The 24,281-nt window shown below is 41.6% G+C and overlaps 1 protein-coding gene across 5 annotated transcripts in view; it reads right to left on the bottom strand.

The window, feature by feature from the left end:
- LOC121531901 (chromodomain-helicase-DNA-binding protein 2-like) overlaps positions 1 to 24,281 on the bottom strand; it is a 37,836-nt gene continuing 13,555 nt past the window's right edge. For 4 of the 5 annotated variants that reach the window (XM_045204964.1, XM_045204961.1, XM_045204963.1 and 1 more), the window contains 36 exons: positions 18,838 to 19,063; positions 18,512 to 18,598; positions 18,202 to 18,263; positions 15,041 to 15,184; positions 14,129 to 14,284; positions 13,884 to 14,017; positions 13,402 to 13,627; positions 13,206 to 13,306; positions 12,969 to 13,010; positions 12,659 to 12,849; positions 12,392 to 12,516; positions 11,995 to 12,211; positions 11,805 to 11,894; positions 11,441 to 11,631; positions 11,120 to 11,308; positions 10,828 to 10,987; positions 10,451 to 10,603; positions 9,830 to 9,901; positions 9,242 to 9,391; positions 8,827 to 8,975; positions 8,613 to 8,709; positions 8,359 to 8,451; positions 8,048 to 8,221; positions 7,279 to 7,448; positions 7,004 to 7,185; positions 6,776 to 6,914; positions 5,270 to 5,420; positions 5,018 to 5,134; positions 4,711 to 4,833; positions 4,391 to 4,531; positions 4,049 to 4,162; positions 3,492 to 3,670; positions 3,218 to 3,317; positions 2,662 to 2,866; positions 2,267 to 2,525; positions 1 to 2,109 (listed from right to left, as the gene is read on the bottom strand). In XM_045204964.1, coding sequence (XP_045060899.1) covers positions 1,818 to 2,109; positions 2,267 to 2,525; positions 2,662 to 2,866; positions 3,218 to 3,317; positions 3,492 to 3,670; positions 4,049 to 4,162; positions 4,391 to 4,531; positions 4,711 to 4,833; positions 5,018 to 5,134; positions 5,270 to 5,420; positions 6,776 to 6,914; positions 7,004 to 7,185; positions 7,279 to 7,448; positions 8,048 to 8,221; positions 8,359 to 8,451; positions 8,613 to 8,709; positions 8,827 to 8,975; positions 9,242 to 9,391; positions 9,830 to 9,901; positions 10,451 to 10,603; positions 10,828 to 10,987; positions 11,120 to 11,308; positions 11,441 to 11,631; positions 11,805 to 11,894; positions 11,995 to 12,211; positions 12,392 to 12,516; positions 12,659 to 12,849; positions 12,969 to 13,010; positions 13,206 to 13,306; positions 13,402 to 13,627; positions 13,884 to 14,017; positions 14,129 to 14,284; positions 15,041 to 15,184; positions 18,202 to 18,263; positions 18,512 to 18,598; positions 18,838 to 19,063 — 5,401 coding nt within the window. In that variant the 3' untranslated portion in view covers positions 1 to 1,817. The remainder of the gene's footprint in view (positions 2,110 to 2,266; positions 2,526 to 2,661; positions 2,867 to 3,217; positions 3,318 to 3,491; positions 3,671 to 4,048; positions 4,163 to 4,390; positions 4,532 to 4,710; positions 4,834 to 5,017; positions 5,135 to 5,269; positions 5,421 to 6,775; positions 6,915 to 7,003; positions 7,186 to 7,278; positions 7,449 to 8,047; positions 8,222 to 8,358; positions 8,452 to 8,612; positions 8,710 to 8,826; positions 8,976 to 9,241; positions 9,392 to 9,829; positions 9,902 to 10,450; positions 10,604 to 10,827; positions 10,988 to 11,119; positions 11,309 to 11,440; positions 11,632 to 11,804; positions 11,895 to 11,994; positions 12,212 to 12,391; positions 12,517 to 12,658; positions 12,850 to 12,968; positions 13,011 to 13,205; positions 13,307 to 13,401; positions 13,628 to 13,883; positions 14,018 to 14,128; positions 14,285 to 15,040; positions 15,185 to 18,201; positions 18,264 to 18,511; positions 18,599 to 18,837; positions 19,064 to 24,281) is intronic. The other variant, XM_045204965.1, reaches the window with a different exon arrangement.

A 24,281-nucleotide genomic window follows, 5' to 3' on the forward strand; every position in this document is an offset into this window, starting at 1 on the left:
TACGTTTTATAATGTAGGAAAGTTTAATACATATATGTCTATAAACATATTGACAGTACATTTCACGTGGAGTGGCTTTCTCACAAATATAAATTATTTAGGCTTGTTTTTAAGAATACAGGTCCAGGGACTGTAGCGTGGAGAAAAGGAAGGTGGAGTTGGTTGGCTATTCCTTGTAACAGATCTGCCCACAGAGGACATAACATTGATTCACCTGTGTAAATAACTTTTGGGGAGTTGCAGAAGAAAATGACAAACAATATCATTTTGTTCCCACCACCAGTCTTCGCTTAACAAGCATGCCACATTACACAATCCATTGAGAAAAATCTCAAAACATGACTGTTTAATACTGCATCATCTCTGTAGTAGAGTACAGTAATGTCCATGAAGCCATCCCACTTGGCACACACACTGGTTGAATCAACGTTGTTTCCACGTCATTTCAATGAAATTAAGTTGAATTGACATCTGTGTCCAGTGGGATATACAGTATGAACATATACACAGAAATAAGGCACAAATGGAGAAGCACACCAAAACACCAGCAATCAGAAGAACCAGAGCAGGGCCAGTCTCTGGTTTGGCACTAAAACAGACTGACCAATAACAGCTTGTCATTAACCACATCCGTAAACACTCAAGAGTCCCTTAGAAAATCTACCAGTGGTTATGCAGTCGCTGGGAATCACACAACCTTTTAACTATAAAAAAATGAAAAAATGATTTCCAGAGTCTTCTCAAACATAGCTCAATACTTTTATGGGTGGAATAAACTGGTAGAGTGCAGTACTAATAGTGCAATGTAAGATGCAAAAGTACCATTCATACATAAGACAGAGAGAAATATGGTTGAAATGGCTAATTCTTTGCACATCTACAAATAAATGTTGTTAGGGATCGCATAAACATAGTCATAGTGTTCTTCTGAAGCTTTGCACAAGGAATTACCTTAAATACTGTTTATTAACATGTCCTTCTCATTAGGTCCTTAACTTATTAGTGGGTCAGTGGTTATCATAAACAAAAAAGAAAATGGCAATGATGAATGTCTTTACAGAAGAATGATTATCAACACTAATGACAAATGCTCATTAAACATTTTAAATAGTAATTTTGAGAACTTGGTACTGGCTTGACTAACTTCCTATTCGTCTTCAATTTAGACAGAAAGATGCACTTATTTTGATTTGGGGAAGAAGGTGCATCTCTCTATGAAATTATGATAGTTTCATAACCAGGTCAAGATGAATAAACATTTGAAGGTACGGATGACATCATGATCAACATTCATTTTATTATTATAATGGCATAAAGCTAAACACAAAAAATAAAAGTATTTGGGAATAATCCCATACCGCTAACATTTAAAAGGCCAAATACTTCAGACACTTTAATGTTTCCAGATCAGTCAACATCATCAACCTTTCCGGCATCGTAATCTTTCCCCACATAATAGTCCATGGGACTAACTATCCATAGGCATTCTACAGACTCAGCAATCACACTGACTGATCATCTGTCATTTCAACTAAAGAAAAAACGTTTCTTTGTGTGATACATATTTCAGGATGCTGAACTCTTTTCTACATGGGCACAGACAAAGGTCGTTACCACAGTCACACCTGGGGGAGGGGTTTGGAGAGTTTGGTGTTTTCTGGTAAACAGAGTATTTGTCAATTCCGTTTCCGACTGTGAGGGTATGTCTGGCCAAGCGAACCAGTGAGTAGCCAGCCCAGACCTGTCCTTCAGCAGCATGTGGAGTTCCCACAGTGTTCCTCACCTGGACAAAACACCTTTCCCTTCAGTGACAGGCCTCATGTCATCCTGTTGTTCCAGTTTAAATCAGCCCCAGCTGCTTTCTGCTCTGCAGTCCGCTCTGCGGTTGGCGAGCGTGAGTCCTGGGGGGACTTCTGAGCCTGTGAGGACCGTGGGTCCAGCAGGGGAGGGGGTTTGTTGTCTGGATAGGGCCGGGTGAAGTGTTCTGGCCCTGTCGGCCCCCTTTGCTCCAGCATCCTCCCCCTGAAGTCCTGGGGATGGCCTCCTCCACTCCTGAAGTCTTGGGGAGGACGGAAGTCATCGCCGCGTCTCCGCTTCGCGTCTGGATGTCTGAAGCGAGAGGGATGATGTCTTACAAAGCTTACTACTACAGAGCTACAAGCTACCACAACACTTACGGTTTTAGCATTAAATTCCAATACTGACAAATACAAATCTAGACATTATTGGTTTCGAAAGATGAGGCCTAATTGTGAGTGTTTCTCACCTGTCGTAATATGCCCGCCGGTCCCTGTGATCCTGGTCGTTGTCATACTGGTCATATGGCCTCTTCCGAGGGGAGTTGCTGCTACCGCTACGGTAACTACTAGAGCTGCTGCGGTAGGAGTCTTCACGTGGACGACGGTCGCCATAGTGATGGTCCTTATACCGATGGGCATCATATGGATGATGTCGCTCGCCTTGCCAGGACTGGTTGCTATTTCCAGGGTAGTTGTATTTACGATCTCTCTGCCAATCTCCTCGATCTGTCATCATGAGATAAAATACAGTGGGCCATGAGATATGTCGTGCTCATATCTAAAATTAGAAATCCCCACAATTGCTGCCAAGTTGTAGAGTTGCATATTTCAGATTGGATAAGACCAAATAAACAGCTCTTACCATCATTTCCAAAGTGTCTGTTGTTGGACTTGTTGTAGCCTTCTCTGTGGTGACCATGGGGGGATGTGGGAGAGGGGCGAGGCATGCCTGGATGAGACTTAGACGATGGCTGGGTGCTGGTGGAGTCTCGACTGGAACCTGACGGCTCTGCTCTGAAAGGCTTCTTCCTGCCCGACGGGTCATCCCCCTTTTTTCTATGCTCCTTCTGAAAATTAGCAAAGGACAATGGAAGGGTTAAGCAGAGGACTGAGCAAAAATATCAGATAAATGATTGGCTGACTGTACTTGTTATAAAAACCTGCGAGTTTTGATTAGTGCTGAGCGATTAGTGCTTTTTGAGGTCGGTTAGATTATTAAAAAGTAATAATAGTTTTCAGTTTCAATAAAAAATTATGAATTAAATGTATTATGAAATAATGACGTTACAATGATTTTACATTTACGTCATTTAGACATATTAATTTCAGTTAGTTGTTTAATAACCGGAAAACCCCAGAAAGGTCGGTTAAATTGCTCATCACTAGGTTTGATACTGGGAGAAAAGAGATCACCTCACCTCCTCCTCCTGAGACCGCTTCTTCTGAGCCATCTTGTACAGCTTGTGAAGCTTCCTCGCGCCGAACTCCGTGAACTTGGACACAAATATCCAGAGATTCCTGCCAAACAAAGAGAGACATCTTGGTAAGAGTTACCCTCAATATGGAGAACGATTTTAATGAAACTCAAATGGTATCAGAATTAAAAACATAGATTGACCTAAATAACCAGGGAGTAGGTTTCATAATCAAACCTTCAGTGCACATATAACTTATGGTTGAATGAGGGTTTACCGACGCCATGTTTTGACATGCTCTGGGTCGCTGTAGGCTTTAAGGCACTCAGTGATGCGGTCTCCTATCTTCAGCAGGCAGGTGCGTGTGTGTTGGAGCTGCTCCTGAACAGACAGGCCCTCGTCAGGCTTATCCAGCTGTTTCAGGGCCTTCTTCACCGGCCTCATGCGCTCCTTACACTGGATGGAGACACACACAGTTTACGAGCTCTTGGTCAAAAATGATCCATGTGTTTCAAATATCCTCAGCTGTACAGATGTAGGATCTGAATTTGATCCAGTTTGCTACTGCAGGAAAATAATCATGCAGCAACAGGAAATGTGAATTATAACTTTTGTAGGGGTTAATACATTTTTCATTAGGACAAACTTTAGAAGCCTTTTAAAAACGAAAACACACTACAAGTTTAGCCATGGTAGATTGGCCATATAACCACACCCCCTCTGGCCTTATTGCTTAAATGTAAAATGTTATTAACACCTACATTAGTCTTGTATGTAGTGAATAATATATCCTTATCCTGTCCACGTCAGTAGTGACATGGTGTAATAACTCACTATGCTGAAGGTCTCCTGGTCCAGCTCGTCATCGTCCTCTCCAATGGGAACAGGGTCACTCCCAGCAGTAATGTGGACCGGCCCCTGGGGCTTCTTCCCTTTGGCTCCTTTAGCCTGAGACACAGACAAACAGACACCACTCAGCAGGGCAACACAGATCTCCACACAAACACCTGCACAGTGACACTTCACCCTGGTGGTCCAAGAACAATCTGATAACCTAATCTGTACATCCACCTTCCAACAAAAGTTCCCCATTTGTTCAGAAACAGGAAAGGTTAGTGGGTGTGAAATTATACACTACCGCAGCACAATGCATAAAGTTCACGACTTCTAAAGTACCTTTTCTTTTTTTGTCTTGGGACGTTTTTTGTCTTTGTCCACCTCTTTCTCTTTTTTAGGAGTTCCCTGTTTTTCTTTGTTCTCTTTGTTATCCTTCTTCTTCTGTCTCTTCTTTGTGGGAGTTTTTTCTGTCCCGTCATCCTAGTTAAATAAAAAACACAGAAAGGTAAATAAGTAAACCAGTTCTGGTGGACTACAAAGACTACATCGTGTTACCATTGTGTTCTCTTTCCCGGTATTCTGTAACCAAGGGGAAATTCCCTTGTGAAAAGGCAGGTGGTTGATAGGCAGGTTGTGCTGGGTCTTTTGAGGTGACTTACCCTCACCTCCCCTTCCTCGGAGGGGTTGTCTGACAGGCGAGGGGAGGAGATGTCATTGCCCTGCTCATCTTTAGGGGCCTTGTTCTCTTTCTTCACCCGAGGCTTCCTCTTCCTCACTTTGGCCTGAGGGGGGTGAGATATGATCAGCCAAGGGGTTATGTACTCTACTGTGAAGAGACCATTCCCAGACAGAATGTAAGGTATGAAGAGCATTATTGAATGGATTTGCATATAGATATTCCAAGGGTTCAGATGCATAGGCATTCCCTATGGTCATGATAAACAGAGCAGTGAGGTCTTTGCTTACCTCCTCCTTAGTGACATCGTTACTGTCCACTTCTTTCTTCAACATCTTCAGAAGGTAGTCTGTTCTGCCCTGCAACTGCTTCCCTTGGGGTTTCTTTTCTGGGTCACCGGGGAGAATCTGGAATACAGATTTGAATACAATTTGTTACCAGAAGAATAAAAATGTTACCAGGAGCCAATCTAACACACACACAGCTTCATTGAGTTCCACAGCTATCTGAGAAATGTGTGATTCTGACATTCTGATGGTTACCTTGTCTGCAAGTTTGAGATCCGGATCTGTCTTCATCAGATCCCAGTTGCCGTAGCCATGCTCATAGACCCCCAGCAACAGTTGAGTGTCATCCTGCAGATCCCAGTCCACGTCAAAGTGAGGCACCTTCACTCTGCAGGTCAGTTGGAACCTATGGCAGGAGGAGGAGAGGTGGTCAAACCCTCTGCTACTTCTGCCCATCAAGATGATGCCCTGGTGTCTGCATCTGTTGTTACAACTTTAACCCTTTACACTCGTGGGAATTGGCCGATAGGGATACATTGAAATGTTTCTTACAGAAGAAACATGGAAATGCATAATCATGGTAGTAATTAAAAGGTTATAGTTAGGAGATTATGGTAAATTATTAGACTAAAGGTGCGGACACAACAGTTCACCTGATAAGACTGAATCCAAACATTACACTGTTGATTTTATGTTGATTTAACATTTACTGTGCTTTTAGTCGCATTTGTTGATAATGAAATCTGAAAATACTCTGCATACATTCAGTAACATGGTAAGAATATTATTAGAACATTTGGGGTAGTTGCAACTTAAAAAATGACAAGGGTTTGAGTGAGAGATCAAACGGGTCTCCAAGTGGCCACACAACTCTCCAAAGTGTGCACTTTTATGATTCAAAGAAGTCTTCATCTATAAGTTGCTTTTTTGAGCTCTCCTAGCTATGCCATTGAGGAATTAGAGCAAGCACACTTGTAGTTGTTTTGAACACAGCCCTGCAATCCAAAATCTATTATAAATCGCAATCTGGGTCACGTGGGCATCATTTGAAAGCTTGTTCTTTTGCCAAAATGACTAGCTGTATTATAAAATACGATCTTACATTGTTAAGACTTTCACAAGGAAATTCAGAGAAGCATATCGTAATTTTGGTGGGCGTAGAGTCATGAGTGCATTGACGCGTGGTCCGTGGCATATTTTCTTCACAATACAGCAAACATTCTAATCAGGACAACTCAGAGTATAACGCCATGTCATCTTTTAACTGTACATTAAACATAGTGATCATAAACGTTGACATGAGTTTTATGATATGGAAATGTGAAGTGTACATTTGGACTCACAGATGTTTGGCTTACTTGTACGGCATCAAAACCGGTATTTATTATAATCCTCAACTTCTCATCTTTCAAAATACTTTGAGTACTCTTAAATTTACAGCATTTCCCTCACTCAGACATCAAAACATTTGCTGAAGTTGCCCAATTAGCGGGAGGGATGGGAGCAACTTCTTGTCGCGTGCGGTGCTCAAGTTCAGAACAGCTGTCACTCAAAACCCATACAGAGCTGTGAAGTGGAGAACCTAAGCTCTGTCGTCACACATAGCATGTCGTCACATATAGCATATTACTGTACAGCCACTGTGTTTTGATTTACTCACTTATTATTGTCCAAATCTGCCATTTTCAACCCGTATAGGAATATTTATGTTCTGTGCATATTGTTTCACAGGCCTCAGATATACCTGCAATGGCATCTTACTTGTTTCTCTCAGCAGGATTAGCTGGCACAACTTTGTGCAGTGGCTCAAACTCCTCCTCATGCTGAATGATGGACTTGGCATTGACCTGCACTCCTGAGATCTTGATGTTTATACCTCTGCGCTTCCCAGGACCTTTGGCTAAAGGAACAGGGTATACATGAGTAAAAACATTACAACACACTTATTGTGAGCCATAATTCCCCAAAAACTGAGTCAGACAGACACACCTTCACTGGGGTTCTCTCTGAGGTGCTCTTCGTGCTCTTGGACAGCCGTCACACAACTGTTGTGGATCAGCTCTCCCAGTCTCTTCAGGTCTGCCTGAGATTTTTCCACCAGCTCAGAGTCCCGGGCAATGCACTCTAGCCTTTCAAGCGGAGCTCCAAATTTCTTGTAAGCCTTGATAAACCTGATAAAGGAAAGAGTAAAACATTAACCAAGCGTTTAATAAAACATTGAGAAATCATTCAGTCTAATGAATAAAGAGACCTACATACTGTACCTGCGGATCTCTGCATCAGTGAAACCCTCCACGTTGTTCTTGCGGGCTCTGGGCCTGCCTCTCCTCTTTGGCTTCTTGTCATCACCGCTGTCGTCAGTCTCGCTCTCAGAGCCTGAAGAGCGGTGCTTCAGCTTGGAGCCAACGTCACTGTCACTGTCGTTGGCCTGGGCCTGCAAGACACAAGACTACTTTCAGACACAACAAGCAAAACCTATTTCCTATTGAATGTAGTTCCAAGTGCCTTTTTGTGTTATGGATACTTCTGAATGCTTAAATGTTTAATGATGTGGGTTTAGTATAATATGAAATAAAATCATGATAAAATCTAATCATCAATAATTATAATTTAATCACCATATTGAATAAATTTTGAGATTACTCTTCTATGCATTTCATGAATTTAGATCATCTTCAACAGGAGAGGATATTATCTGTGTGATATAAATACCTACTGCTGCATCGCAAGGGACAGCGCTGCTATAAATCCTAATGATTCATTAAGGAAGCTTCTTATGCGGTAGATTCACACAAACAGTGGAATCACCTACACTGAGGCAGGCAGTAAAAACCTCATTACTCATGACCACCCCATCAGATCCCCCTGACTGAGAGCAGGAGAGTACACAGCTCAGCAGCGCACACACTCCCTAGGGGAGCCCCTTCACACACACAGCCAACTGTGCTGCACCATGGAGCAGTCACATCTCTCTCCAGCTCTAGAGAGGAGATTTAACGTGAGAGGTGTGTGTATGTGTTCTCTCCTGCTAACCCTTTTATTGGAGCTCCTGCTCCTGGGCAGCATGTAGACGTCCTCCATCTCCTTCTGCTTCTGCTCCTCCTCCAGCTTCCGCCTCTGGTCCTCAGGGATGATGTCGTCCCAGTCAGGCACCGTCCGCTCCACCAGGTCTGGAGCACTCTCCTCCATGTTGGAGAAGTTGGCCACCTGGAGGGACACACAGAACACATGTACTGTCTAAGACTGGGAATAGAGTGGCTAGTGTATTAGCTAGAACAGTAGCTAAAGGTTTTACTACAGGTATTGTTAAAATCAGACTCAGAGTTGGATCAACTTCTAGGTACCTTGAACTGAGAGAGAAGCTCATCTGTGGCACTTGATCCCTGGTCGCTTTCTCTGGTTTCAGCCAACCGCAAGATCTCATCAATATCCATCTCCTATGAGGGCCAATAGAGAACAGAAAGTTAAATTACAAGGAACACAACACAGACATTCTGCAAATATGGAAATATGAAAATCTATCATTCATACTCTTACATATATCGGTTTCAACTCTCTTCAGAGCACATAATCAATAGAAATGTGTGTCTCTATGTACCGTAGGTTCAGTCTCCTCTCCCTCTGCCTCTTTGAAAAGATCTTCAGCTCCAAACTTCAGGATGGCAGTCAACTCATCTTTGTTGAATGGGTTGGAACTGTGAACAGAAGTTGATGTTAAGTTAAGAATCTGAGGAACCTCATGTTTTCAGCAGTTATTAGTCAAACATAAAGATATATCCAGACTAACAGATTCCATGTTAAAGTTTCCTTACTTAGAATTTCCAGAGTTGTTATCCAGTACAGTTCGACCAGTGGTGTCCATTCTCTGAATAACAAGATGGTCCAAAACCATCTTCTTCTTGGCTCTCTCAATAATGTCTTCCTCCACAGATCCTTTTGTGACCAAGCGATAGATATTCACCTGTTCAGCGAGACAAAGGAGATTTTAAATCAAATCACATTTTATTGGTCACATACACATATTTAGCAGATGTTATTGCGGGTGTAGCAAAATGTTTGTGTCTTACTTGGAAAGTTGGCAAAGACCAACATTTCCATGACGGCTCTGCCAAAACGATTATGTGTCACAGTTTTTATTAGTTCAGTTCAAATTAGCAGAATCAATTCAGCTTGTGCTTAGCCAAGCCAGCCCTCCATACTAATCACTATGGGTCTAGTTGTGGTTACCTGTTTCTTCTGGCCAATCCTGTGAGCCCTGGCCTGAGCCTGCAGGTCGTTCTGAGGATTCCAGTCAGAGTCAAAGATGACCACAGTGTCTGCAGATGCCAGGTTGATCCCCAGCCCTCCAGCCCTGGTGGATAGCAGAAAACAGAAGTCCTGGACAGAGAGGATAAATTATTATATACAAAACTAACCACCTTACATAGTGCATCACAGCCGACCTGATGAACATCGCAAAGGAATTTAATGCTTGAAGTTGAAAACATGTCAAGAGTGATAATTGTTCATGTGGCTTTTATTGTATGGTAATCAGATATCAGATGTGTTGATATCACTTCTTAAAGAAAATGGGGTTTTACTTAACAGAATATCATAACTTCTACGTAGAAAATCTTAACACTCAAAGAAAATGAGATTCTAGTATCAATATGGTAATCTTGACGGTGTATACATCTCCTGGCGCATAAACAATCACAGAGTAAGTGAAACCCATACCAACTGAGCTCTGACGCAAATACAGAGCTGACAAACACTGAAATGATCAACCCCTCCAATCTGCAACAGCTAAAACATGACATAGTACAGATTACATACCTCAGAGCCTTCAGCATTAAAGTGGTCAAGTGCCTGTTTTCGTATTTCTCCCTTTATGGAACCGTCCAGGCGCTGAGAAGAGAGGGAAGGAGAGAGACCTCAGGCCTTGGAACCTTGCCGAAACTCCCACCACCCTAAGATCCCACTTAGCAACGCTCAGCTATACATGGCATTATACCATCCATCCATCAGGCAAGCAGCATATTGTCAAAGAGCATTACAGCAGTAGAACTGTCTACAGTGATTTACCCATGCTAAGGCCCAGCGTGAAGACACAGTGGTCACTCTGGCTTTGGGGACCAGCCAGTCCCCATAAAAAATAACTTGAGGATAAAAATAACTTTATACACGATCAGTCTGCCAGCGCATGTATGCAGCAAAACTGATACATGAGCCGGTTAACACCAGAGTTGACACCAACACTGCTCCAATATCTCAACAGCTCCTCTACTGTAAACGCCCTCACTAAGTCAATATAATAAATATGGAATAACATATAATGGAGATGTAAAAGAACCAACAACAAGAAGAAGTCATACTGAATACAAGAAGAACAGGAGGTACACTACTGAAGGTTTGGACCTGCTGCCTTGCCATCCCCTGGGCTGTGTTATACCCTACCTGGAATGGGTAGCGCTTCAGGGCCAGGTACTCAGCCAGGATGTCCAACATCCGCACCATCTGGGAGAAGATGAGGACTCGGTTGCCCCTCTCCCGAAGTCTGGTCAGCAGCTTGTCCAGTAGCACCAGCTTCCCACTGCCCCTCACCAACGCCTGAAATACACACAAGGTCAGAGGTCAAATCTGTTCTCCACCCCTAACAAACCAATATATTAGTGTGGATTGCATTTAATCATGCTATTCCATATTAATCAACGTTCAAAACGGAAAAAACAGAGGAGATAATTAGTTCACGGTCTTATCATTTGCAAGGTAGAGACTAATTCACATAACACATATTTTAATGTGTTGAGCTGAGCTCTTATTGCTGGTCCTACCTGCAGGTGCTCCTGTTGAGTGTCACACTCCTCCTCGGGCTGCTTGATGAGGAAACCATGGTTAGTGCACTTCTTTAGCTCCATGACGATGTTGAGGAAACCAGAGGAGCTGCCTCGGGTGCCTTTCTGCAGGGCTCTGAAGTTCCTGGTCAGAATCCACCTGAAACAAGCACCAAACACACCACCAGTTAACTTCAGGTATAAGGAGTAAGACGGTTTAGATACTGCTCAAATCATCTGTCCAGACAGGCAGACATTGATAGAGAGAAAAGCTACATATGAGGGAACATACTTGTAGTACTGCTTCTGCACGGCGGACATGTCCACACGAAGGATCTGTTCTACCTTAGCAGGCAGGGATTTCTCCACATCCTTCTTGACACGCCTCAGGAGGAAGGGCTCAAGGACTTTGTGGAGGCTCTGGTAGCCATTGTCAGTCCCTTTACCATGCTCGCTTTCAAAATCTTCCCAATTCTCAAACCTTCAGAGGGGGAAAGTACAATTGGATTAGGATAAGATTACTGTAAATGAATACAAATGTACAAGTTGTTCTTCAAAGCCAGAATGTGCCAACGTTTATATGATGTATTTAATAGAGAGGAGAAGTACATACTTGTCAGGCATGAGGAAGTGCAGAAGGGACCACAGCTCTTTGAGAGAGTTCTGCAGTGGCGTCCCTGTGATTAGAAGTCTGTGGTTGGACCGGAACTCGATCAGGGTTTTGTACAACAGGGAGTCGTCATTCTTCAGCCTGTGAGCTTCGTCCACACCCAGGAAGGCCCAGTTTATGTTCCCCAACACTGCCTATGGACAGATCACACATTGAGTGAGTGTAGAGTTGCATTCAATCAAACAATTCACTTTTTATGTTCTTAACAATTAAAATAAAGATTTGTACTATTTTGGCAAGTACAAATCCAAGCTCATATCTAAATATATCAGTCTGAAAATACTTACAAGCAATACTGATGCCTTACCTTGTCTTTCAGTAGAATTTCATACGTGGTTATAAGTGCATTGAACTTTATTCTCTTTGTCTGATGGCATACCCACTCATAGTCACGGATCTGTTGAGCACAAAAGCAAAGCAGAGGGGAACATTTACTTTTGGTTGGGCAAAAGATCACAACGCTTCTTTAGAGTTCTGTAAAGAGCAGATTTCCGTACCGATTTTCTGCTCATCACATCTCCCAGGTAGACCACCACGTTCATGTCGGGGGCCCAGGTGTCAAACTCTCTCTGCCAGGAGGTGAGGGTGGACAGGGGCACCACCACCAGGGAGGGCCCATACAGCTGGTGCTGGTGGAACATGTAGGACAGGAACGAGATGGTCTGGATGGTTTTCCCCAGACCCATCTCATCAGCCAGGATCACACTATTGCACCTGAAAAACACAGACCATGGAGTCTTATTAGTGCGTTTTCAAACATTACATTCAAACTATCTAAATGGCAGGTAATTGACAGTACACCTCAGTATAGTATCAGTATATCCATAAAATGTGATGTTCAAATCTATAATAATCAGTTTCTCAATACAGCGTTCCTCATGACTTGATGTGTACCTGCACCAAGAGTGAGCCAGCCAGTTCAGTCCATCTAGCTGGTAATCTCTCAGCTGCAGGTTCTCATCCCCAATGTACGATGGCTGCTTCTTTAGTGCAACAAATCTGGGCCTCTGTTTCAACACCTGAAATTAGAGTTAGAAAATCACTGCACTGTTCTGAAATGACTATAGCTATAGTTCTTGTGTTCTAGCTGATATTAGTAAACTTTAAATAAACCATTTGTGATAGGATACCATGTGCAATCTATCTAGTAGGGACACTTTCCTCACTCACTTTGCAGTCTTTGGAGGGAACTGTTTTGCTGGAGTTCCTGTTGGTGAAGCTGTCTATACAGTGCTGGAACTTCTTCCCCAGCAGAGCTCCATCCTCCCAGCTGCACTCTGAATAGGGCAGGCCCATCCACTTACACAGGTACTCAGGCTCATTGGACGACGACGCATTCTTGTGGCTGTGAGCTGATGTACAGTGAAAACAACATCTTTAGTTAAAGTGCTTTTCAGAATAAAAATGTGCTGAGTATGATAATGATGAAGATATGATCATGATAATGTTGATGAGGATATGAGGAACTTACAGGGGAAATCAGAGGGTCCCTGTGTCTTCCCGGTTTTAGTCGCTGAAAAATAAAATCTCAAATTACATTCCCCAAATCCAATTCTCTAAATATATGATACAGCATGTGAAATATTTTTGATAAGCAAGAGGGTAAGTCTGTTGTAATAATCACATTCTGTCAAACAAATCTATTTTAATTGTTGAACGATTGCTGCTAGTCAATGAAGACTAATTTCAAAGGCATTTAGTTTCTTACCAATGACTCTTTCCAAAATGTGGAACTGCTTATTTAAGTCAGTGGTTAGCTCTTGTTGGCAGTTGTAGTATTCTGAATCCTCAGGGGATGCTTTGTTCAACCTTTGGAAGACAATCAGTGTCAGTAACAGAACTCATCAACAGTGAAAGGTAAAACTTAAGTGGTATGTAACTATGTGTACAAAACAAACCCTCACCAAGCATTGAGCTCACTGTTTTTCTTCTTGAAGTTCTCTAGTTTCTTGAGTCCCTTGACCTTCTGTTGAGGGAGGGAGTCGATGCTCTCCCAGGTGTTGTGGATATAGGACCAGCCTTTCCACTTGATCAGGTAATGGGTCTCTCCTTCATCCTTCTCAGGGTCAAAGTCTGCTCCTGGATCCCCATTTTCCTCCACAGCATACTGGGTAGTGGAAGCACCACAGGCTAAAATGGATAAACGCACAAAATTCGGACAATAATATTGTCAATATCTGCATATTATTCGCAGTTTAAATTCCTAACCAGGGGGCAGCCTCTAGTAAACAGATGTCTCGTCTAGCAGGGTAATATCAGCACCTCTGATGCTAGCCACAAGTTTTGTTGCCTTCACTTTCAACACCTGCTGGCAATGTCTAACTAGATGGATTAACACGATACAGGTGAGATACCAACAATAAGATACCAAGTGAGGATGCATCACCTCCTTTTTTGCCTGTTCTGGTGTCCATGATCTTCTCAATGGTCTCACTGTCATCTTCCGGCTCTACCTCAGCTCCCTCCATCTCTATCAGGTCGTCAGAATCCGTCTCAAAGTCATTCTGGTCCTCCTTGTAACTGGAACAAACCAACATAATGCATGTCATGCACAGTAATGTGACAGAAGCAATGTGGAACAGCAACACTTTCCTTCATATTTTAGATTGAACTAGTGAAACAATGACACACCTGACTTTGGCAGCCAGCCTTCGCCGGGTTTGTCTCTTTGGGGTATCTTCATCATCGTCGTCATCATCATCTTCCTCCACAGATGACTCTTGTTTCCTGGTTTTCCTTCCCTTCGGAGGCTGCTGTTTTTTGATTGTAGATGATTTGGTCTGTGGTCTAAAATATTGAGTCAAATACACACACATGTATACCACTTCTAACCACTCTGCAAGACAGCCTACTTACTAGTTTTTATCTAACAGCTCTAGCGGACTATAATCCCCCCGAACAACCTGACTCACACCAATGGCCTTGAGACAGCTTTCAAACCTCTGACCTCAGCAATATGAATAATATTGGTGATAAGGTTACGGTGAATGTCTTCATTAAATGCCTTTAGAGCACTAAGTGCTCAATTGGGGGAAATCCTAAAGTCAACCCACAAAAGGTGACACTCCAAAAACACTTAACATGTAACTGGTATGTTAGTTAGTGAGCTTTAATTAGAACATCCATTTGGTTGACTTTGGGATTTTTAACCGTTATTTTGTAATCCTTCTGAGTCTAAATGTAATTATAAACTGGGTGGTTTGAGCCCTGAATGCTGATTGGCTGACAGCCATGGTATATCAGAATGTATACCACAGGTATAACAAAACATTTATTTTTACTGCTCTAATTACATTGGTAACCAGTATATAATAGCAATAAGGCACCTCAGGGGGTTGTGATATATGGCCAATTTTGCATAATTATCAGATTTGAATTTACAGATTTCATATTTTGTATGTGACTGAAGGCTAAAAAGAAACCCAGTCATACAGAACTTTCAAGGCCAAAAATGCACTACTATAGCTAGTTTCTGATCGCACACAATGTAAATGAAAGTGGACAGATTAGCTGTCTGAAGGCAAGGCTTCACTACATCCTTACCTTCTAGCAGGAAGTCGTCTGGATCTAACTTTTTTCTCTTCATGCTCACTGTCTGCACTGCTGGCATCATCATCTTCCTGCTCCTCCTCCTCCTCATCATCATCATCATCATCATCATCCGAGTCATCACCTTTCCAGGTATTTCTTACAACACAGAAATACAACAAGTTCAACCTTTGGGCTTATAATGGCTCTACACCTGGCTTAGGGTGCTCTGGTTAGCCAGGTTTGATCAGAAATCTAAACATAAACTAAGGTATGAAGACCACCTCAGTCTTATTGGCTGGAACTCCTAATGAGCCACTTTAGACAAGCACAAACACCCACATATGTATGAAAATGGCAAGGACACAACCAACATTTTTTTTTGTAGATAAGTAGCAAATATATACAGTACCAGTCAAAGTTTGGACACGCCTACTAATTCCAGGTTTATTAAATTTTTTACATTGTACAATAATACTGAAGACATCAAAACTATGAAATAACACATAGGGAATCATGTAGTAACCAAAAAAGTGTTAAACAAATCAAAATATATTTTATATTTGAGATTCTTCAAAGTAGCCACCCTTTGCTTTGATGACAGTTTTGCAACACTCTTGGCATTCTCTCAACCAGCTTCATGAGGTAGTCACCTGGAATGCATTTCAATTAACAGGTGTGCCTTCTTAAAAGTTAATTTGTGGAATTTCTTTCCTTCTTAATGCTTTTGAGCCAATCAGTTGTGTTGTGACAAGGTATGAGTGGTATACAGAAGATAGCCCTATTTGGTAAAAGACCAAGTCCATATTATGGCAAGAACATCTCAAATAAGCATAGAGAAACGAGAGTCCATCATTACTTTAAGACATGAAGGTCAGTCAATACAGAAGATTTCAAGAACTTTGAAAGTTTCTTCAAGTGCAGTCACAAAAACCATCAAGTGCTATGATGAAACTGGATCTCATGAGGAACGCCACAGGAAAGGAAGACCCAGAGATACCTCTGCTGCAGAGGATAAGTTCATTGGAGTTACCTGCCCCAGAAATTGCAGCCCAAATAAATGCTTCACAGAGTTCAAGTAACAGACACATCTCAACATCAACTGTTCAGAGGAGACTGCGTGAATCAGGCCTTCATGGTTGAATTGCTGCAAAGAAACCACTACTAAAGGACACCAATAAGATGAAGAGACTTGCTTGGGCCAAGAAACACGAGCAATGGACATAAGACCAGTGTAAATCTGTCCTGTGGTCTGATGAGTCCAAATTTGAGATTTTTTGTTCCAACCGCCATGTCTTTGTGAGACGCAGAGTAGGTGAACGAATGATCTCCACATGTGTGGTTCCCACCGTGATGCATGGAGGAGGAGGTGTGATAGTGCTTTGCTGGTGACATTGTCTGTGATTTATTTAGAATTCAAGGCACACTTAACCAGCATGGCTACCACAGCATTCTGCAGCGATACACCATCCCACCTGGTTTGGGCTTAGTGGGACTATCATTTGTTTTTCAACAGGACAATGACCCCACACACCTCCAGGCTGTGTAAGGGCTATTTTACCAAGAAGGAGAGTGATGGAGTGCTGCATCAGATGGCCTGGCCTCCACAATCACACGACCTGAACCAAATTGAGATGGTTTGGGATGATTCGGACCGCAGAGTGAAGGAAAAGCAGCCAAGTGCTCAGCATATGTGGGAACACCTTCAAGACTGTTGGAAAGGGATTCCAGGTGAAGCTGGTTAAGAGAATGCCAAGAGTGTGCAAAGCTGTCCTCAAGACAAAGGGTGGCTATTTGAAGAATCTCAAATATATTTTGATTTGTTTAATACTTTTTTGGTTACTACATGATTCCATGTGTTATTTCATAGTTTTGATGTCTTTACTATTATTCTACAATGTAGAAAATAGTTAAAATAAAGAAAAACTCTTGAATGAGTAGGTGTGTCCAACCTTTCGACTGGTACTGTGTATATATATATATATATATATATATATATATATATATATATTTATTATCTCACAAAAGTGAGTACACCCCTCACATTTTTGTAAATATTTGAGTATATATTTTCTTGTGACACTGACGAAATGACACTTTGCTACAATGTAAAGTAGTGAGTGTACAGCTTGTATAACAGTGTACATTTGCTGTCCCCTCAAAATAACTCAACACAGCCATTAATGTCTAACCCGCTGACAACAAAAGTGAGTACACCCCTAAGTGAAAATGTCCAAATTGGGCCCAATTAGCCATTTTCCCTCCCCGATGTCACGTGACCCATTAGTGTTACAAGGTCTCAGGTGTGAATGGGGAGCAGGTGTGTTCAATTTGGTGTCATCGCTCTCACACTCCCTCATACGGGTCACAGGAAGTTCAACATGGCACCTCATGGCAAAGAACTCTCTGAGGATCTGAAAAAAAGAATTGTTGCTCTACATAAAAGATGGCCTGGGCTATAGGAAGATTGCCAAGACCCTGAAACTGAGCTGCAGCACGGTCGCCAAGACCATACAGCGGTTTAACAGGACAGGTTCCACTCAGAACAGGCCTCGCCATGGTCGACCAAAGAAGTTGAGTGCACGTGTTCAGCGTCATATCCAGAGGTTGTCTTTGGGAAATAGACGTATGAGTGCTGCCAGCATTGTTGCAGAGGTTGAAGGGGTGGGGGGGTCAGCCTGTCAGTGCTCAGACCATACACCGCACAGTGCATCAAATTGGTCTGCATGGCTGTCGTCCCAAAAGGAAGCCTCTTCTAAAGATGATGCACAAGAAAGCCCGCAAACAGTTTGCTGAAGACAAGCAGACTAAGGACATGGATTACTGGAACCATGTCCTGTGGTCTGATGAGACCAAGATAAACTTATTTGGTTTACATGGTGTCAAGCATGTGTGGCGGCAACCAGGTGAGGAGTACAAAGACAAGTGTGTCTTGCCTACAGTCAAGCATGGTGGTGGGACTGCATGAGTGCTGCCGGCACTGGGGAGCTACAGTTCATTGAGGGAACCATGAATGCCAACATGTACTGTGACATACTGAAGCAGAGCATGATCCCCTCCCTTCGGAGACTGGGCCGCAGGGCAGTATTCTAACATGATAACGACACCAAACACACCTCAAAGACGACCACTTGAAATGAATGAAATAATAAACATCAAATAATCTCAATACTCACTCTTTCTTCTTTTGTCGTGGTACTTTTCTTTTAGGACATTCACCTTCTGAGTCACTGCTACCCTGCAAATGTGTTGAAATTAATTACATCTCAATGAGAAATTAGGCTTTGCATTGCTTTGCCGTTACGCGTTGCAGCTACATTGAATGAGACGCCAATAAATCGACATCATATCCACTAGATGGTGCAACTTCTGCACGTGCAAACCCCTTTGAGGAAAAAATACATTTTCAGTGGGGTCGGACTTTTAGTACATGGAAGTTTGTTCTATGGATTTCCATTCAGCAGTATTTCATGTTGCACTTCTTACCCCAGCTCCAATATTGAGACGAGCAGGTTCTTGCCTACTGCGATTTGATCGCCTGACCCCATAGACATCTGGATGCTCTTCCCACATCTGGAAACAAAAATCAAATTAGATCATTGCATCTTTGCCTTCACTTTCTCCTTGTCATTTTCAGTCTCCATCCCAATTGAGGCATGACTCCTTTTCTAAATATGCACAGAGTCCACGCATCAAAGCTGTTGTGTAATTGATGGTGTGAAATATTTGTTTCCAAAATTTCAAGGGCCTTTCAGCCCTACAAAATACAACTCAGGAAAACCAGTTTGGAGTACAGGCCCTGCTTTGTTTACCTTCTTTACATCTGCCAGATTGTCTTTCTTTTTAACTGGTGGTTTGTCGTTGACCTCTGCTAAGGCCTGCTGGGATTCACTCTGAGACCCGGACTGGCTCCCAGATTCAGAGGAACTGTTGGACTCTCCAGAGTGGTGCGATCTTCTCCTCTCCCTGCCCTGTTCACTCTCCGACTGACTCCCAGACTCCGACCCAGAGTGGTTCGAGTCTTCTGAGGCCGAATTGCTATGGTATCAAAAATATGTGGAGTTTCAGTCTAAAAACATTACTGCATTACTTATACTGAACAAAAATATAAAACACAACAAGCAGCAATTAATGATTTTACTGAGTTACAGTTCATATAAGGAAATCAGTCAATTGAAATAAATTAATCAGGCCCTAATCCATGGATTTCACATGACTGGGCAGGGGCATAGGCCCACCCAATTGGGAGCCAGGCCCAGCCAATCAGAATGGGTTTTTTCCCCACAAAAGGGCTTTATTACAGACAGAAATATTCCTCAGTTACATCAGCTGTCCAGGTGGCTGGTCTAAGACGATCCCACAGGTGAAGAAGCCGGGTGTGGAGGTCCTGGGATGGCATGGTTAAACGTGGTCTGCGGTTGTGAGGCCGGTTGGACGTACTGACAAATTCAGGCCAATTGCATGCTCCCTCAAAACTTGAGACATCTGTGGCATTGTGTGACAAAACTGCACATTTTAGAGTGGCCTTTTATTGTCCCCAGCACAAGGCACACTTGTGTAATGATCATGCTCTTTTTAAATCAGCTTCTTGATATGCCACACCTGTCAGGTGGATGGATTATCTTGGCAAAGGAGAAATGTTCACTAACAGGGATGTAAACAAATTTGTGCACAAGATTTGAGAGAAATAAGCTTTTTGTGCGTATAGAAAGATTCTGGGATCTTTTATTTCAGCTCATGAAACATGGGACCAACACTTTACATGTTGCGTTTATATTTTTGTTCAGTATAGTACCACCCTTTTATACTGCTGGATTTTCATTTGAGAAGCTATGCAATCATTGCCTTTTTCAATAAAAAGCCCAGTTTATTTACAGTTTCTCCGACCTCCCACCTACTATTGTCAAACACTGATTTGGCTCAACAAATTAAGATTAGGATCACTTTATTCTTCCAATTGTACACAAGGTCTAATGGAAAATTTGACTCTCACTTCATCCCAACCCCTCTGAAAGACATACATACAGGTTGGAGAGGTCGGAGCAGTGGGCTGACACACTAGGTGCCTATGGAGCAGTTGTTATGGTGGGTTAAGTGCCTTTCTCAAGGGCACAACAGCAGGCAATTGCATCTAGGATTTGTATGTAGGAAATGTTAACCTAGGCCAGGGGTATTCAACTCTTAACCTACGAGGTCCGGTGCCTGCTGGTTGTCTGTTCTACCTGAATGAATTGCACCCACCTGGTGTCCCAGGTCTAAATCAGTTCCTGATTAGAGGGGAACAATAAACAAATGCAGTGGAACCTGAGTTCGAGGTACAGAGTTGAGTTTGAGGGACCTAGGCCTATAACACAAAGTAGAAAAAGCTGCAGAACGTGTGACATGTTAAATAAACGGAGTATGGAGTTCCTGTAGTATTGAAAAGACTACACACAAAACGCCGCTAATGCCTTTCGTGGAGAGGAAACCGAAGACTCATATCACCATAGTGTGCTCAGATTAACTTTGGTAATAACAAGCCCATTCTCTCAAACCAATCCTCTTGCACTGATCTTTAAAAATACTTCACAACATAAGCCCATGCAGGAGAACTTGCTGGAGGTAACCTAGAACAGTGGTTCTCAACCTGGGGTGCGTGTTATGTCCATATTATTATTGTCATGTTGAAAGACCTTTCCACAATTAGTAGAAAGAGGACGAAGGGAAGCGCTACTAAGGTACACAATAGTAAATGTTGGTAGACACTCCCTGACGAAGGCCATGCAGCCAAAACGCGTCGGAATTTTTAAAAACCTTGTTTCTATTGAACATGCCATACTAATAAAGGCATTTTAATTAATTATGTGAAGAGTGCCTTGGTCCTCCTTTCTTTTTGATGACCTTTCCACAATATTAAAAAGTTTCCCACACTAAAATTATCTTTGTATTCATTCAATTCCTAAAATAGCCTACAAACTTTCACAAACTACATTACCTGCTGTAAAACAGTAGAGGGAGCCAAATAAGTCCTATGGGTGCACGTCCCACATCAGGGCTGCGTTCAGCACGTTTTTACGTTCTGGAACGTTCAATTTCGGAAATGGTGCTGTACTGAACGAGTGGAAAAATGGGGAGGGTTTGTGGGTTGGGGAACGCTGTCAGCATGGCCACTGCCCTTTAAATGCATCACTCATCGCTTCAAGCCACACCCACCAAACGGGAGCAAACGTACCTCAAAAGTCTGTTCAAGACCGTTTTGGGGAAACGTGTCGTTCAGTAGAAACCGTTCCGCAATGTAGAAAACGTTCAAGCGAACTGAAAGCACCTCAGTACACAGGGCCAACAGCGACCCAACCAAACATGAAGCACCTACTGAGATTCTATCAAACAACCAATTATAACATCTAGATCTTAAGTAATATTCACCTCAAGAGCACATCACAACCTATAATATAATTTGTCAATGCAAACATAATAATTTAACTAATGTATGTAAACCATGACAAAAAAATGCCCTGATTCATTCAAAACACTCCACATTATTAGTGATCTAACCAAATATTCCATATTCATACTGTACTTTAAATGCAAACTAAAAAATATTATTATATTTAAATGGAATCTCTTATAATGTAACCAGAACACAAATTACTGCAAAATGTATTTATTTAACTGTAATTCTTAAATCATAAGCCAAGCAAATTACGCAAGGGAGTAAACCAGTCTATGCCCCATATTGTGTTAGTTTGCTGTACTACCATGATGGAATGTGCAGTACCCTGAACAGACTAAAGGGGGTACCTACAACCAGATCATATCCACAGTCAAGACAACCTTGAATGGTTCCGAAATGGAGCAGGCTGCTACAATAGAACCAAAACAATTCCTTCATTTGTAGCCATGCTTTACTACCATTGTTTAGTCCCTTATGACATAGAATTGCTGTAGTTATATGAATACAATGAATAGCTATAGGTAAATTTGGACAGTCTATAATTAATGTTCTATTAGATATCTTATTAATAATGAAATGTTGATATAACCATTCAGATAATAAAAAAAATGTTTTAATAATTAAGTTCTTATTGTGATATCAAAACGTATTGGATTGTGATATTAAAAAGTTATTGTAATTTATCCACTCAGTCACCCAACGACAAATGCTCAAACCCCTTCCTCTAGTGAGAATGCAGCTGCTGCTGACCAAGCAAGCGCATGAGCAGGTGACTCCCTCCCTCCATTGAGTGAGGTCAGACATGGGCTGGACAAAAAAATGAACTGAACTACTACAGGCTGGTGGGTTGCTAGGTGAGGAATGAGCCAATCGCAGCTCAAAAGACAAGCCTCTGACCATTGAAACACTTCCTGTTCCTGTTTCCTGTAGTTCTGAGCACACAGTTCTAATGCATAAAGTCATATAGGCTATGCAGCAAAAAGCAAGAGCCATTTTGTGACTTAAAAGTGGACTCCACTTCATGCAATGCATTTCAAAAGAACATTTAATAAAGTGATCTGCTCTCAGTGTATCTTGCTTCTATGTGCTTGAAAATAAGTCCTCTTTCAGGACGAGAGCAGTCAAAAGTGTGGTAGAAGATTAGGATTTTTGGGGACAGACTTTAAAATGTGCATGGTTACTAAAATGGCTGCCAACAAGACAGCAAATGAACTAGCACAGCATTTCTTGGTTGACAGCATGTCTTCATGTCATGTTTTTCTGACCCATTATCAATTTAATTCAGGACTAGGGTCAGTTAGCTGAAAAGTTCGCATTTGACAAAATCTAAAAACAAATGTAATGCTTATCTCTTGAGCAACCCAAGTAGGCCTGTAGTTTAAGTAGTCATGTAAGCCTATAGTTGTAGTAGTTGTCAGTGACATCTGACAGTTACAAAATATAGGCTATGTAATAGATGACAAATATGAGGTTGGCCCGATTAGGCTTTAATTATTATATCCAGTCATCAATAATACATTGGCCAACATATGACATTAGTAACTTCCATGACTGAAGTCTAAAACTATCATGGGTAGACCAGAGGTGTGAGCAATGTGCACTTACCATCCCCCAGAGTATGACATTATTTCAATATAATGGATAACCAATTGTCAGATGTCATGTTAAACTCAAGACTACCATTAGATTATGCAAGCAATAACATTTATTTGACAGTACAGACATGACTTTATCTCCCACATGGCCTCAAAATGAACTGAGCACATGAGATCCTTTAATTAAGAAGATGTAGCACTTTTTATTGATGATGAAATGACATTGTTTTGTGTTCCTTCCGTTTTCCAACACAGAGAGATAACACATTTCAATCATTTGAATCCCAACTTTAGATTATACCTTTATCTGTAAAATAAAACACATTTTCAAGTCTGTGAGACCATGAAAACATCTGCAATACATGATATTTACCATCTTGGCACTTAGCTTCTGATTCCATGGAATAGTTATCAGCCTAAGAGGAACTCAATCACCAATACAGTTGATGTTGTACAGACCTCAAAACTGGTGAACAAGCACAGCTGAATTCACAGCTGAATTAAAGGATTATTGTGCATTGAGTACATCACACAATTTAATCAGAATAAGCTGTCCTATAAAATCAAAAATGTAGTTGAAGCATTGCCACATAGTTGATATTCTATTCATAATCAACCTAACTAATAAATTAGTGAACACCTAATGTGTGCAAAATTGAGCATGTCAATGGTTAGTCAGATGTGTACAAGTGAGGATCCCTTCAGAAAAATAGAGATGCATCGATTCCAATAACCCCACTGAAATTGTTCTCAATGGCATTGGAAATCTCATCAATAACATTGTTTCCACATATAAGGTAACGTGAATACATACGTTTTCAGTATAAACCTTATCTAAAAACTATTTCAAATGGCTATCCATAACAAACATGTTGCAAAAGTTAAATAAAACCTTAAAATGTACAAGAGGACTGACTATCAGTGAAACTAATATTAAGCCTCCCTCTCTTGCTGACAGAAACCTGTGACACATGAAGTAAGTTCTGAAGACAAGATATCCAGGAGGTAAATAGATCTACAACAGGCCAAATAGAAACTAAAATCTAGTGAACATTCAGTCAAGAGTGATTGTATGGCCTACTACACAATAAACAGTTCTCATTAAAATAATTCACTTACATTTTGGTAGCCAAAATCATAAACTAACATTTGTTTTAGTAGTCAACTGTTTCAAATGAAGACAGTGTCTTTAGACTTAAACTACATAGTTGTCAATGCAGATGAAAAC

Source organism: Coregonus clupeaformis, chromosome 19 (assembly GCF_020615455.1).
Source record: "Coregonus clupeaformis isolate EN_2021a chromosome 19, ASM2061545v1, whole genome shotgun sequence".
Classification (NCBI taxonomy): domain Eukaryota; kingdom Metazoa; phylum Chordata; class Actinopteri; order Salmoniformes; family Salmonidae; genus Coregonus; species Coregonus clupeaformis.